General features: G+C 38.6%; 4 protein-coding genes across 5 annotated transcripts; 1 reads left to right on the top strand and 3 right to left on the bottom strand.

Moving 5' to 3' along the window:
• Positions 1 to 2,101: 2,101 nt before the first annotated feature.
• On the bottom strand, positions 2,102 to 4,242 carry LOC104798878. The gene is made up of 4 exons (XM_010521098.2): positions 3,516 to 4,242; positions 2,783 to 2,893; positions 2,542 to 2,680; positions 2,102 to 2,251 (listed from the first exon to the last, which is right to left on the bottom strand). Exons 1-3 carry the CDS (start codon positions 4,116 to 4,118, stop codon positions 2,609 to 2,611), a joined length of 786 nt encoding a protein of 261 aa, XP_010519400.1. The 5' UTR covers positions 4,119 to 4,242; the 3' UTR covers positions 2,102 to 2,251; positions 2,542 to 2,608.
• A 370-nt stretch (positions 4,243 to 4,612) lies between these two features.
• On the bottom strand, positions 4,613 to 7,604 carry LOC104798864 (polyadenylate-binding protein 2). 2 transcript variants are annotated; one of them, XM_010521082.2, is made up of 6 exons: positions 7,401 to 7,604; positions 7,133 to 7,235; positions 6,771 to 6,841; positions 5,170 to 5,361; positions 4,970 to 5,097; positions 4,613 to 4,886 (listed from the first exon to the last, which is right to left on the bottom strand). In XM_010521082.2, the coding sequence occupies exons 1-6, from the start codon at positions 7,521 to 7,523 to the stop codon at positions 4,838 to 4,840; spliced, it is 666 nt and encodes a 221-aa protein (XP_010519384.1). In that variant the 5' UTR covers positions 7,524 to 7,604; the 3' UTR covers positions 4,613 to 4,837. The 2 variants fall into 2 exon arrangements, with proteins under 2 accessions (XP_010519384.1, XP_010519393.1); XM_010521091.2 differs by lacking the exons at positions 7,133 to 7,235; positions 7,401 to 7,604 and adding an exon at positions 5,788 to 6,209.
• Positions 7,605 to 8,040: 436 nt separating this feature from the next.
• LOC104798856 (ras-related protein RABA4a) lies at positions 8,041 to 9,691 on the top strand. Its single transcript, XM_010521071.2, has 2 exons — positions 8,041 to 8,341; positions 9,058 to 9,691. Exons 1-2 carry the CDS (start codon positions 8,112 to 8,114, stop codon positions 9,503 to 9,505), a joined length of 678 nt encoding a protein of 225 aa, XP_010519373.1. The 5' UTR covers positions 8,041 to 8,111; the 3' UTR covers positions 9,506 to 9,691.
• A 129-nt stretch (positions 9,692 to 9,820) lies between these two features.
• On the bottom strand, positions 9,821 to 12,013 carry LOC104798850 (40S ribosomal protein S6-1). The gene is made up of 6 exons (XM_010521063.2): positions 11,950 to 12,013; positions 11,802 to 11,866; positions 10,888 to 10,945; positions 10,675 to 10,783; positions 10,298 to 10,570; positions 9,821 to 10,187 (listed from the first exon to the last, which is right to left on the bottom strand). The coding sequence occupies exons 1-6, from the start codon at positions 11,953 to 11,955 to the stop codon at positions 9,946 to 9,948; spliced, it is 753 nt and encodes a 250-aa protein (XP_010519365.1). The 5' UTR covers positions 11,956 to 12,013; the 3' UTR covers positions 9,821 to 9,945.
• Positions 12,014 to 13,877: the final 1,864 nt, after the last annotated feature.

Here is a 13,877-nt window from a genome sequence, read left to right as displayed (position 1 = left end):
GGGGGGAAGAGGATTATGAGGGGAAACAGAGTGGGAATAAGGGTAAAACGGTAATTTCAGAGGGGGGAGTGATGGGTTGAAAGGAACAATACGGAGTGGGGGAGAGAGATGAAGAGTATTCTCACCAGAGATGCTACACCCTAGCCTCCTTCTGAGTTCTCTCCTCTCCTTATTTATTGTTTTCCTCGTAAAATTTAGAGATAAATTTTAAAATCAAATGAATTTGGGAGGTTTATTTCATGTAATTTAGATTAAAAAGAGAGTTTGTAAATACATGAAATTCAAAAGAGTTTTAACTTTTTGAATTTACAGACGGTATAAATTAGTAAAATTAACTGAGGTCATAATATTGGCTATATATAGCTTTAGGTCAAAGACAGGATGGTTTGAGGTGATGGATAGAAATTTACGAGTTGGTCTCGCCGGAAACTCTTCTTATGTATGTATATATGCATGTATGTATGCATGCATGTATGTATGTATGAGTTTGACCATAGATATGTTTCTATTTAAATTTGAGAGAAATAAATGAAGCATAGGGTCCACTTTATATGTATCATGTATGTGTTGGCAGACAGCATTGAATAATTTATCACCTTATTATATGTTATTAAATGTCAGCACCTGTGGTGCTTCATTATAAACATATTGACGTGTGTCTTCTGTACGCCTGTATATATATTCTGCGATCGTTCTTTTGGGTACTTCCTCCTTTTGTTATTGTTTGTATATTTTTCTATATAATCGGAGTTTAATAAATATACAATAAATAAAGACGAAATATTTAGAACATCCTTTTCTATCGTAAGAATTGATTTCGAATTATAAAATTAAAGGGAAAAGGAAATTTAAAAAAAAAACGAAGAATGCACGAAATCGCGTGACTATCTTTTTCTGCATTTCCTGATTTGTCGCATCTATTAATGACCAAAACACAGATTTCAATATAACCAATATATATATGAATATATATTATAATTATATATATATACACACACAGACGAGACGACTTTGGTCATATGGCCAAAGCCAACGTTATTATATTTGCATGGATTTGAGCCGTAATAGTCAAAGGGGCTTTTGTCTCCTTCGACACGTGGGACCCGCCCTCTCCGTTCGTACTACGTTCTAAATTATTTTTATTTTTTAAATATGTGATTGGACAGCACTTTGTTCTAAATTATTGTTGTTTAAAAAATTATCGTATAACGTTTGCGAATTTTGGGTTTGATGATATTAAATACTCTATATTTGTTTTATTTGGATTCGTATGAATTTTAAAGTACAGATGAATAATTACGAATGTCCAAATATGTATGGTATCTTAAAAATTACATCATTTAGCCTCATTTTCTCTTCTTTCTCTGATACACAAATATTTTACATAGATATCTCGAGAGATATCTCCAAAATATTCGATATCTTTTAATGATAAATCTAGAATCGAATTCCAAAAATTCTTAACTGTTCAGATTGAAATTAAATATGCCATATTATTACCATTGCCTCTATAGTGTTCAAATTCTGGATTTTCCTTTATTATTCCCGATAATCCACTTCTTCACATGTAATGTATTTTGGTACAAAATCCAAATTTTAAATTCAACGATTTTTTTTAATATTTTTTGGTTAAATGTTAGTTATGAAATATTCTTATTTAAATTACGACAAAAAATATTACGAAGAAATTAAATCATCAGTATATAAACAAACTGATGTCAAGAACCATCATCATGTTTAGGTAGAGACCGGCAATTTGTTGGTTTTGTACGAGTGGAATGACGTGCCAGCGCGGTCGCAAATTGTACTCTTTTGGACGGTTCAGATGTAATCGGGGGAGAGTGGGCCCCACTGGTTCACATTGAAAAGAGGAATGCTTGGTTACGTGGTTACGCTTATTCTGCTCCCGGCGAAGAATACCATGACTGTCGCTGCTTTGCTTTCTATCACAAAAACGGTAAAAAAAAAAAGTTTCTCGGTTAAAAAAAACATATATTTCACCACTTTTCTTAATGTGTGGAATTCGTATTGTGATTTGACTTTTTTACCCCCTACTCCGCCGTTTTTTTTTTCCCCTTTTTTTCTTCTTATTTTGCTGATCTGTTCAAGTTTCTCACCAAAAGAATGAAAAGAGGTAGCAAATACAAACACATGGATGAATACATAGTAACGAAACCAAGCAGCAATTTTTTTTTCCCAACTCCGTAATTCTTCAGCTCCATGGCTTATATTGCATCTTTTCCTGCCCCCCCCCCCCCAGTCGACAGTTGTGCACGCTCCATTCCATTTAGTCAATAATTATAATTTTGATTATGTTTTTATTTAAAAAAAAACACGTTTTTGTCTCTATTAGACATTTGCGTTTCATCATTTTAGATATTGTAAGAAAGCGGGTTTTCAAGATATCACCGCAGTAAAATCTTATTAGCCGTTAGATCTCAACGGTTAAATGCCCAAATCCATTAATGTTATCCACGTCATCAGGTGTACAAATACCCCACCAACCTGCACCTACACCTGATCACTCCCCCCCCCCCCCAAAAAAAAAAAACACAAACAGAGATGGAAAATTCATGTTCTTGAGTTACGGTATGCGTTTGCATCGCTGCTACTGCTTCTGTAGAAGCTTGCCATTCTCCGTGACAGCGACGATGAGGTCGAGTTGCTTTCTCTGCTGCTCCTGCAAAGTCACAAGCCAGCTTTCTTGATCTTTGAAGGAAAACTGGTTACAAATATACTGTTGGTCCATACATGAGGCATCCCATTGCTAGAAACTACCCACCTGCATAGCAAGCAGGACCTTCTGAATCTCGCCGAGCTCCTTCTGTAGAATGTCTTGTTGTGCAGCTAACACTCTTGTGGCCTCTGAATTCTTTTGAGCCAAAGCTGCTGTCTTCATACAAAAAAAACAACAACAAGACCAGACCCTTGAGAGATGCTATGCGTTCATGCAAGATTGGTCTGATGCAAAAAATATCCTTACAGCATGAAATAGCTAACACTGATCAATCACAATAACCCGGAAGAACTGTGCTTCCACCATCCACAGCTCAAACTAGAGTTAGGGGTCCAAACATGTAAGAATCTTTTTACGACAATTAGCGAAGTTTCTTGCTCAATGCCCGACAATTGGACTTTACATTAAACCATGAATCCAATTGTTTGTGAATGCTAAAATGCATCTTGTGAGGGCTATTCATGTATGTAAACCCATCACTAAAACTCTTCTCCCAAATCTTTATTCCAACACCAGAATACTGGAACATCTCATCCATCATTCTCAGGGCTCAGGTATTCAAGAACCCGTTATCTATTCCAAAAAAAAAAATCACTTGATTAACACACATCTACTGTTTCTTTCTTCCATTTCATATCGATTCTTACAGCTGAACCAAACGTCGGATGCCATCTTGCGTGAACTACATCACGAGTCAATCCTAGAAATTGAGTCAACTTATATCAACCCCAAGCTACTTAGATGAGCAAAGCTCGAGAAACAAGTAGAGTTTCGTTACCTCAGAAATCGGCTCTTTCAGAGACTTCCTGGTGATACGAAACCGGATCCCCAGCTTCTCCAGCTGTCTGGAAAGAACCCTAACAATGGTTGCCGAAGTTCTTAAATCCTCGTCCAGCTTCTCTAATCTCCCAATCAAATTCCACCTCTCGCTCTCCTCCGTTCCTCTGCAGATCATCCTCCATTGCCGCCGGCGCAGCCAAGAACCAGAGGCAACCGCGCCCACCAATCCAACGAACCCCCAGGCCAAAACCCTTCTCCCAATTTCACCGGAGACCGTGTAATTAACCGCGAGAAACACCGCGATTACGGCGGACGACAAGACACAGAGCAGCTCGGCGAATGCAAGAAAGCTCCCAAAATCGAAATCATCGGATAAGGAATCTCGGCGATCGGAGGAAGAAGCAGAGGCGTATGATCGAAGAGAAGAGGCGTGGGCACTCGGATTCCGTTGGCATTCGAGGCGGCTGATGAGGAGAGGCTGGGCGGGCAGTCTGGGAAACCGGCGAGAAGACGATACGGCGAAGCAGAAATTGGTCCTGGAGACGAAGCGAACACGAGGAGAGCCGGAGAAGATGTATCGAGAAGGAAGCGACAACGACATTATCGTCCCCTGGCGTTGCGGCAGTTGCGCTAGTCTTACTCACTTCACTACTAGAGAAATGGCGTCGAACTCCGATGTCTAATCTCAGAGAGGCTAAAATGCGCTGCGTCTGCGTGGTGTACTGTAAGTATTACATGCTGGTTTTAAACCATTTCATTAACAAACAATGTAACACACAAAAATCCAATGATTGTCATTTATGTAAAATCTAACTACTGAAACACAATACATTTCTTTTGAAACTGAATATTTTATCAGTAAAAATAGAAACCCGAACCAAGCTCAAATCAATATGAAAACCAAATGATTATTGTGATTTTAAAAACCGATGGAAACAATTACCCCTATATTATCTTTTTTTTTTTAAAAATCAATCTCGGGATATGATAGTTAATTCTACGTATTTACGGTCACGCAATATATACACATACACACACACATTGAAAGGCGTTCTTCAAGTAACAATGAACCGGGTGGAATAAGACGGCATCATCTGCAGTGGACGAACGAAATAAGGTAACATGGATAGAAACGGATGCGTACCACCAATAAAGCATGGTGGAGGTTCAAGGCGAGAGATGTCTATCCGTACATCACGGTACATTACAAGTTCGGGCGAAACGCAAGAGATGCGTAATAAACTCAAGGGATTGCATTCATACGCACGCGACACAATCCCTCACGTCGTAGTACATCAGTCCTCTCTAGGAGATTTATTATTATTGGTACGGCATGTACCTCATTGGCCTTCTGAACCTAGGAGCCTTCCTGCATTTACCCAATAAACACGCCGTAAGAAAAAAAAGGAGCCGTGACGCAATTTGGGCACTGCAGAGGAAAAATGAACGAACCCGTATCCGTATGGGGAGTAAAAGTAAGGAGGCACAAAGGGCCTGCGGAATCGGTAACCCATGTACGGGTTGAATTGCCTCCCTCGGTACTGTTTCATTCCCGGAACGTTTGTTCTCTTTGGCATTACCTGCGAAATTTCTCTCTAAATCGATATACTGGTCTCTCTCAGCGTTCATTCGGTATCCAGAAATACACTTACCTTCAGTTGCCGTCCATGCAACTCTGATTCGTTTAGTTGCAGAGCCTCTTGCACGGCTTCAACTTCTACAAACTCCACGTAAGCGAATCCCTTTGGCTGTCCGAACTTGTCTGTCAGAATGGTCACCCTGTTCACAGTGCCACATGCTTGAAAATGCTGTTGCACTTCCTCCGGTGTACAAGCATAATCAACCTGCACGATCCAGCTCAATCATAATTCAGCAAAGCATAAAGAATCATATAACCCATGGAATTTAAGCAGATTAATTCAATTAATTCTAAACAAGAATTTAAGCCACTAGGCTCATGGTAGCTGGATCAAAGAGCTTTCTTCTTTCCCCCCTCAAAACCCATCGGACAGGACAACCCTATGTTCGGCATATAACCCTTCTCCTCTAGGTTAAACAAAAACAATACACAAATCAAGACAAATGGTGGCGAAAGATTATGCTTCAGCATGCTTAATGTTAAACAGAACACCCTAGGATTTATAAGAAAAACATATCATGAGCTTCTTTATTTAGAAAACATGGATAATAACCATTATCCCCGGTTAACATCAAACAACTTCCTCTCATCGAATCTGAATAAAGATCAAACTCATTTGAGATCCAAATACCATTGCCAGAGACATCAGCCTTCACTTCTTCACAAGAAAGCATCCAGTTACTGCACTCTCTTCTTCAAGAGACAACCCCCTCCTCGATGATGGCAAAGGACTTGTACATTCTACTCCTAAACAGCTTGTAAAATGTTTCTCCTTTCTCGATTCTGACTGTTTTCCAACTTCCTACTTTACACAACTCAAGCAATCTTTCTACATATCGTTTTGCTTCTCATCAATTTTCCTCTTTTTCTTTTTTCTTTCCGTAAACATTTTTATTTTTTTTACTTTCTTTTCTTTTCTCACTTTTTTTCTTTGCATTTCTTTTTTAACTATTCTCATCAAATTTCATATCAGCAGGAGACCTTTTTTCAATATTATACCAAGAAAAAACGTGGAGAATACAATGAAACATAGTTTGACAATCCAGAGCAACCCTGCGACCATAGTAAGACATTGAGTCAAACCATGACTCTGGAGTCTGGAGCTGCAAAGCACCCGTAAGAGAAGCGTTCAATACATAAAACTAAGAAATGCACTGCAAGATCTTCAAGAGAGAAAATAATATCAGAAGAGAATAGTAGATGATCAACCATAGCTTTTCTGCTAAAACAAACAAACCCAAAAATCAATTGTGATCAAGAGGTCTATCTTCTAGCCTAATACAGTTACAGCTAAAGGCTCAGTCTCTACAATGAAAACTTCATCTTCCTTATCTAATGGACCTGCTAATACAATAGCATGAATCTTCATCATCATCATCACACATGAATCTTTTGTTCAAGAAGATTAAATGATATCTCCAACTGAAGTTTCACCTCATCTAGATACTAGAGTACAGTGCGCTAAATGGGCACAGAGAAACTACATTCATGAATAAAGTAGAAAATGCACTATGATACACAGGAAATGCATGGCATCACCCCCTAGATATAAATGGTTCAGGAGATAAACAAAGACAAAAAGAAAGCAGGAAGCTAAAAGATATGGTTTCTTACATTGCCAACGAAAACTGATCGAGAATCCACCTCCTCTTTGCTTGCTTGATTCGCAGCCATGCCTGCAGGATCTGCAAAATCAATCAACTGAACATAAGATGCAGCGAAGAAGCAAGACAGCCGATTCCTAGGAACTTCAACAAAAAAAAAGATCAACTAAAGCACTGCCAAAATAGCAAGCATATCATCCAAAGAGAAGAGATCAGTAATTCAGTATAGAAACCCATGTTTCAAATTCCACCCGAAACGAATTCTGATAACTCAAGTTCAAAAAGCTCCAAAGACCCAATATTATAAAAAAAAAACTTGCCAAATGTCAAGAAAACACAAAGACAGCGAAATAAAAAAGAAAAATCAGAAACCTGGAACAGCACCCATCTCCTTCTCCACTTTCGCCTGCATCTCGCGAAGTGCTGCAGCCTCTTCCTCCATCTCCTTCAGTCGCTTCTTCATCTCATCTAGCTCCTAGCATAACCAAAAAAATCCAAACACCAAAGCCAGACACAGATAAACACAGACGCCTGTGAATCAATAGTTTCCGCTTCCAATTTCCGACAAATTATAGATGAGTACATGAAAAACGCATACACGATATCAAATGGAAATAGAGAGAGAACAATAGAAGGAGACCTTGACGGCGTCTTCATCGGCGGCGGACATGTCGATGTCAGGATTCGGAGCGTCCACCTCTCCTTCCATCTCCCCAACATCGGGAATTTCTCCTCCGTAGACCTCGTGCTCCTCCTCCTCCATCGTTCTCCTTCTCGCTGCAAAAGAGCAAAAAGAAAAAACACTCCGTCGTCCGTTTCGCCGCTCCTTTTCTGTTGAAATCGATTAGGGCACTTTTTCCCGATGCCGATAGCAACACGTAATCGCCGAATCAGGACCGCCCACGTGGCAACACAAAAAAGAAGCCCTACTATAATTTCGGGCCAGGGTAAATACTATGGGTTTGCCCCAGTGAAAGATAATATGTTAAAATTCCAGGAATGGCCCAATATAAATATAAAATCACGCGGTTAAAATATTTTGATATTTCAATTTGGTCCTCATAATTCTGGGAAATTACCTTATCAGTGACATCAGCGCCTGACGCCGAGATCATTGTCGATATGTCATTTCACCGCCCCGTCTCCGAGACCGTCAAAACCAGCCAATACATTTCGGCCACGTCGACATTAGCCAATGGATTGATTACGAGTTACCGTAAGCTCGAGCGTAGCAGATCACATGAAAAGCTCCTTTCCCATTTCTCCTCATCAGTCAAAAAAGAGTTTGTAGCTGAACTGGAACAAAAGGAAACAGAGAGCTTAGCTTCAGAGAGGAAGAGAGAGGTTGAAGATGACGAGCGGAGGATACGGGGACTCGTCGGCGAAGATAGACTACGTGTTTAAGGTGGTGTTGATCGGCGATTCGGCGGTGGGGAAGTCGCAGATACTGGCTCGGTACGCGAGGGACGAGTTCAGCTTGGATTCGAAGGCCACAATCGGCGTCGAGTTCCAGACTCGGACGCTTGTTATCGACCACAAGAGCGTCAAGGCTCAGATCTGGGACACCGCTGGCCAAGAACGGTAATGATCTCTCCTTGGGCATCTCGAGCTCTCTCGAACTTCGTATGAACATCTTTTCCTCGTTGGTATTGGATCTGTTGGTTTGTCTGGAATCGATCTCTGTGGATTCCCTTGTTTCTCTGCAGCAGAAGAGTTGTAGATGAGCGTTGAGTTTCGAATTTCGAATTTGAGACGCCTGTTTATCTGCCTAGAGATTAGGATTGGTTTGCGGTTAAGATTCGATTTTATTTAGTTCATGGGGAATTTGAAGGAAAATCGGTAGGAACTTGAAGATGAATTAATGAGATCGAAGAAATGCTATACAGCCTACAGCTAGCTTACTAATAATAATACTATGAAGATCCAGTCTCTACAAAGCATCCGCAAGTCATGCCATCGTTGTAGCTGTAGTGAATGTAGTTTGCATTAGAACTCATCTTCCGATTGGAACTCATTCCGGCCTTGTTTTGGGTCAAATACTGAAGGATTTTGCTTTTGTTTTGGCTGGAATTAAGTCTATCTTTGAGCGCGTATATTAGTTCACATGCGAAGAACATTCTGTTCTTACAAATTTACTGATGAATTTCTCCCCAATACAAGGATCATATCTCGAACCATTATTCTTGCGAGTTGCCTATATGAAGCATTCTGATTATGATACATACGCTATCTTGTGCGTCTACTTCATTTTTGGGGTTCGCTTCTGATATGAGCTCTTGGAATGTCGCCTCATACAGATACAGAGCGGTGACAAGTGCATATTACCGGGGAGCTGTCGGGGCAATGCTAGTTTACGACATAACTAGACGCCAAACCTTTGACCACATCCCCAGATGGCTAGAAGAGCTGCGTGCTCACGCCGACAAGAACATCGTGATAATCCTTATCGGGAACAAATCCGATCTCGAAGATCAACGGGCCGTTTCGACGGAAGATGCCAAGGAATTCGCAGAGAAGGAAGGTCTTTTCTTCTTGGAGACATCAGCCCTAAACGCAACAAACGTCGAATCTGCCTTCTTAACTGTTTTGACAGAAATCTTTAACATAGTGAACAAGAAGAGCCTTGCCGCTGCAGAAGATGAAGGGAACAGCAATCCTGGTTCGCTTGCTGGTAGGAAGATCAACATCGTTCCGGGACCGGCACAGGAGATACCACCCAAGAGCAGCATGTGTTGTAAGTCTTAAACCTATCGAATTCTTGATATTATTCACAGATTTACAGTCTTAAATGGCAAGATTTTGGTGGGTATTGTTTGTTCCATGAGCATATATATGGTTGGTCGGGTCTTTTGCTATCTTTGCTGTATCAATTTTTCTGTCAAGACACTATTTGTTCGTGTTCATCTTTTCTCCTGTCGGAAGTAATATCTACCGCGGTGCAATAAATCAATTAGTTTCGCCGAATTGCCGTGATGCGATGAACAAGTACAGATCATCAAACAGAGTATTTTTTTGTTTGTCAAACCTCTCCCCAGGTGTCTACCATTGATTCGGCTGAGGTGATAAATTAGACTAAAGTGACAAAAATAAAGAAACAGCCTTCGAATGTTATCTGCATGTCATTTGAAAAACACAACGTAAAAGATGAAATCTCCCACCAAAAACCCATAACAGAAAGTGAGAACTTAAGCAGAAACAGATGGCTTGGAGGCAGCAGAAGAGAGCCTCGACCTTTTCTTGGCCAGACTCTCACTGCGACGCTCTCTCTGCTCCTTCAAGCGGGTAGCCAGAAGCTTCTGGTACTCAGCCGCATCGGAGTTGGCCTTTGCGATTCTCTTCTTCTTCTCCGCAATTCTTCCTCTCTTCCTCTGCAGCGTCAATGGAGTCACCAGCCTCTGTATCTTAGGTGCCTTGCTAACCTTCTTCCCTGCAAAAGCACCAACAAAAAATGGATCTTTTGTCAATACTTAGGAAGACCCTTTTGATGGAAGAGGAGTTCTGAACTTGTTTGAAGCGATATATCTGCTTATGCTTTACCGGTTTTCGTTGTGAAGGTGCGGCGGTATGTGTTAACATACTTCCTGACATCGTCCTCCTTGGAGAGGTTGAACAATTTCCGGATCTTCGATGCCCTTTTCGGCCCCCTCATTCTCGGCTTCTCGGTGTCGGTTAGCCCGGGAAGGTCGTTCTCACCTTTCTTCACAATGACAAGGTTCAGGACCGAGAGGTCCGGGCTGACTATGCATCCACGGACAGACTTTCTTCTCCGCTCTCCGTTTCTCCTACCGTACCCTCTGAAGCAAGGGGTGCCTACCCAAAAAAACATTTAAAGTGAATTGTGTAAACCTCATACAGCATATCACTGATTTGAAACTAAATCCAGGGGATTAGAGATGAAAGAAACAGAGTTGTACCTCGGTGAAGTAAGAGACGGACACGGCCCGGAGTGAGAACTCCCTGCTTCATTGGGAAACCCTGTTTGTCACATCCTCCCATGATCTTGAAGATATAACCCTTGAACTCCTGTAAAATCAGGCAGAAAAACAAACAAACTCAACAATGTTTACACAAACAAAGAGAAGGAATTTCTCAAACACATGAAAGGATTTAGAGAAGTGGAACCATACCTCTCCCAAGGCATCTCCACTGACTTCCTGAGAGATCCTCTTGTCAAAGAAAGCCCGGCTGCATCATCAAATTTCAAACAAGACTAACTTCATCCAGAAAGGAATGAGACAGAACTGAGTGAGATCACTAGAATCGCTCCAACAAAGAAATATCAGGAATATTCACTACATATAGCAGGAGAAAACAAACTCAAAATTCTTAATCCAAACCCGTTAAAGCAATCACAGCTGTCCAAATAATTAACAGATTAATTAACGTAAATTAGCTAGCTTTTGCTCACATATATACAGTGGTATGGGCACTTTTGTGATAAGTATATGAATACAATATATCATATATATATATATATATATATATATATATGTATAGAGTAAACTTCATGTAATGGAATATTATTAGAGATGGCTCTTTTTCTTCAGCCATTTCTTTATATAAATGCACTATGCACATGAAACAATGAGGACTTCTTCCACAAACCCAAAAAAGAGGCAATGGCTCATGAAGAGAAAGTCATGAAGCACAAGAAAACTCTCATCGCAAGCTTCTCCACCTCCATAAATTCGACATCATCATCATCATTAGGACAACACAGCAACAACAGCAAATCCGAAAAAACCACAATAATCCCATCACAAATAGACAAACTCCCACTTTCCACATCGGAAACAACTGTCCGATGCAAAAACATCAACACCAACATCACCAAAACGTCGTACAGAGATCATCAATTAATCAAGAAGAAGATGCCGTCGTGAAGGGAGGGAGGAGAAAAACAAACACAAAATCTTAATCCAACCCCGTTAAAGCAATCACTAAATCGTATCCAGAGAGGCGCATTAGCATAACCCAGCACCATGTCAAGCTACACCACGACTTTACTAAATCAGAGCATGAAAGCAGAAGAAAAACTTACAGTTTCTGATCATCATCGATCTCGAGCTTCTTCTGGCAACCAGTAGTCGGATTCGCAATGTTGAACTAAAACAAAGAAGAAAAGGCATCAATATAAGAAACACTAGAGAGAATTTCTGCGAAGAAATTCAGAGAAGAGCGGAACTCGCCTTCATCTTCACAGAGCCACAATACCACGCAGCGAAAGAAGATGAACAACAACTGCTACTAGGGTTTTATTCGCTACAACAGCCAACTTATATATATAGAGGGACACTAAACGGGTCGGTTTAGGAATAAACCTAATGGCCCGGCCCACGATAAATTGGAGAATTTAGGAGCCCATTAGAATTTAACAGCTAAATACTATCCCAATGAGCCTGTGGGGCCCTTAACACAAAAATATCATCTCCCACCAAATAATAGGAGGTAGTTATTTTACGGAAAATCTTAAAATAATATCCGAACTTTTTAATTTCTACAAAATAAAATCTAAATTTTATTTTTTATCAAATAAAAATAATTTTTAATCCACTCCCATCATCGTCCACGTTCCGATATCGTGACACGTGGACGATGATATGTCAAATACGGTCAAAGTGTTAACTTAATAAGTAGGATATCGGAATGCCACATCAGTAATAGAATTAAAAATGACAAAAATTATAAAAAACAAAATTTAATTTTTATTTTGTTGGATATTTTCTATTTTATATTAGAGCTTTTAGTTTAGAGGTAACTTGATAACTATTCGAATAACTAACCAGGAGATATTAAAAGTCATCTCAATCCAAATCGTTCAGGTATATTTTTTTTATAACCGGTTTCGAATCCGAATTATTCTATAACCCATTTTCAAATCATATTAAAAAACTATGGATATCCAATTTTCCGGATAAATTTTAATACGATATATAACCCATTGTATGATATATGGTTCTGATCATAGTATTGGGCGAACCTACACGCATATGAGTGGGGGCATTTGCCCCCATCCACATTTAAAAAAGTAATAATAATTCTTATAATTTTTATTTAAATTGTAATAATGCCCCCACTAAAATTTAAGTGGTGCCCCCTCCATTTTTTTTTACTCTAAATCTTATTTTCAATTTTATTCTTCTATCAATTTCACATTTTCCTTCGTTTTTTAAAAAAAAAAATCCAACTCCAAAATTCTATTTAATCTTTGATAAAAAAAAATTATAAATTCATATAATCAAATCCAAAAAACTAAAAAGTAACAAAAAATAGGTAAGTATTATGAATTTGATTTTAAATATTTTTTATGTTTTATTCATTTATTTTTATATTTTTATCATATTAATAAATTTATTTTTATATAAATCTCATGTTTGATTTAACCAATTGATAAATTTCTCAAAAAAAAGTTATAGGTTAAAAAATTTAATGATCTATTTGACGAGATAAATTCACTAAATTTCTCAAAAAAAATTTATAGGTTCAAAAATTTAATGATCTATTTGAATTTATATAGTAGTTTTGAGTCTTGTTAAGTCATTACGCGAGTTTAACATGTCAAATTTGATGAAATTGGTTGGATTTTATTCCGATAACTTCAATTCTTCAGAGTAAATATATCTTCAACATGAACTCAATATCTACATCAGTAATTTGATGGAAGATGATAAATTTTCAAATTTGATTAGTCTTGCAGATCTTACTGGTGGAAATAAAGAAATATTTTTTGTATCCATTAGCATACAGACTTTTGAAATTGGCTTTAATTTTGTTCGTTTCGTTGTCATCGCAACTGTTGAGAAATATTTGAACTTTGTAAACACAACTTTGCGCAGTCGGATTGGTGATCAGTTTTTGAGTGATTATCTAATTTTTTTATCGAAAAAATATATTTTAGACAATTATAAAATAAAGTTATGGATAGATTTTAAAAAATCAAAAATCGTAAAATTTATTTGTAAAACGAAAAATATTTTTGTGATGATATATTTTTATTAGCTTTTGTATTTTATATAATATTTAAAATTATTGAATTGTCCCCGTTAAAAAAATTTTCTGGATCCGCCAGATCATATATATATATATATATATATATATATGACATCATCATCATCAT

This window comes from Tarenaya hassleriana, unplaced genomic scaffold (genome assembly GCF_000463585.1).
Source record: "Tarenaya hassleriana unplaced genomic scaffold, ASM46358v1 Cleome10, whole genome shotgun sequence".
In the NCBI taxonomy this organism is placed as follows: Eukaryota; Viridiplantae; Streptophyta; class Magnoliopsida; order Brassicales; family Cleomaceae; genus Tarenaya; species Tarenaya hassleriana.
Note: the sequence above shows the minus strand (reverse complement) of the source record. Positions and strands in the feature narration are given on the sequence as shown.

What these genes read in the sequence shown, in the direction of transcription:
- LOC104798878 (XM_010521098.2), bottom strand. Translation starts at nt 4,118, where the DNA reads ATGTCGTTGTCGCTTCCTTCTCGATACATCTTCTCCGGCTCTCCTCGT. An exon ending in TGAAAGAGCCGATTTCTGAG is followed by an intron (nt 2,894 to 3,515) that starts GTAACGAAACTC and finishes TTTTGTATGAAG; the next exon opens with ACAGCAGCTTTGGCTCAAAA. An exon ending in AGGTCCTGCTTGCTATGCAG is followed by an intron (nt 2,681 to 2,782) that starts GTGGGTAGTTTC and finishes GTGACTTTGCAG; the next exon opens with GAGCAGCAGAGAAAGCAACT.
- LOC104798864 (XM_010521082.2), bottom strand. Translation starts at nt 7,523, where the DNA reads ATGGAGGAGGAGGAGCACGAGGTCTACGGAGGAGAAATTCCCGATGTT. An exon ending in CCGATGAAGACGCCGTCAAG is followed by an intron (nt 7,236 to 7,400) that starts GTCTCCTTCTAT and finishes TGGTTATGCTAG; the next exon opens with GAGCTAGATGAGATGAAGAA. An exon ending in TGCATGGACGGCAACTGAAG is followed by an intron (nt 5,098 to 5,169) that starts GTAAGTGTATTT and finishes GAAATTTCGCAG; the next exon opens with GTAATGCCAAAGAGAACAAA.
- LOC104798856 (XM_010521071.2), top strand. Translation starts at nt 8,112, where the DNA reads ATGACGAGCGGAGGATACGGGGACTCGTCGGCGAAGATAGACTACGTG. An exon ending in GACACCGCTGGCCAAGAACG is followed by an intron (nt 8,342 to 9,057) that starts GTAATGATCTCT and finishes CGCCTCATACAG; the next exon opens with ATACAGAGCGGTGACAAGTG.
- LOC104798850 (XM_010521063.2), bottom strand. An exon ending in GTGGAGATGCCTTGGGAGAG is followed by an intron (nt 10,784 to 10,887) that starts GTATGGTTCCAC and finishes CTGATTTTACAG; the next exon opens with GAGTTCAAGGGTTATATCTT. An exon ending in CCGTCTCTTACTTCACCGAG is followed by an intron (nt 10,571 to 10,674) that starts GTACAACTCTGT and finishes TTTTTTGGGTAG; the next exon opens with GCACCCCTTGCTTCAGAGGG.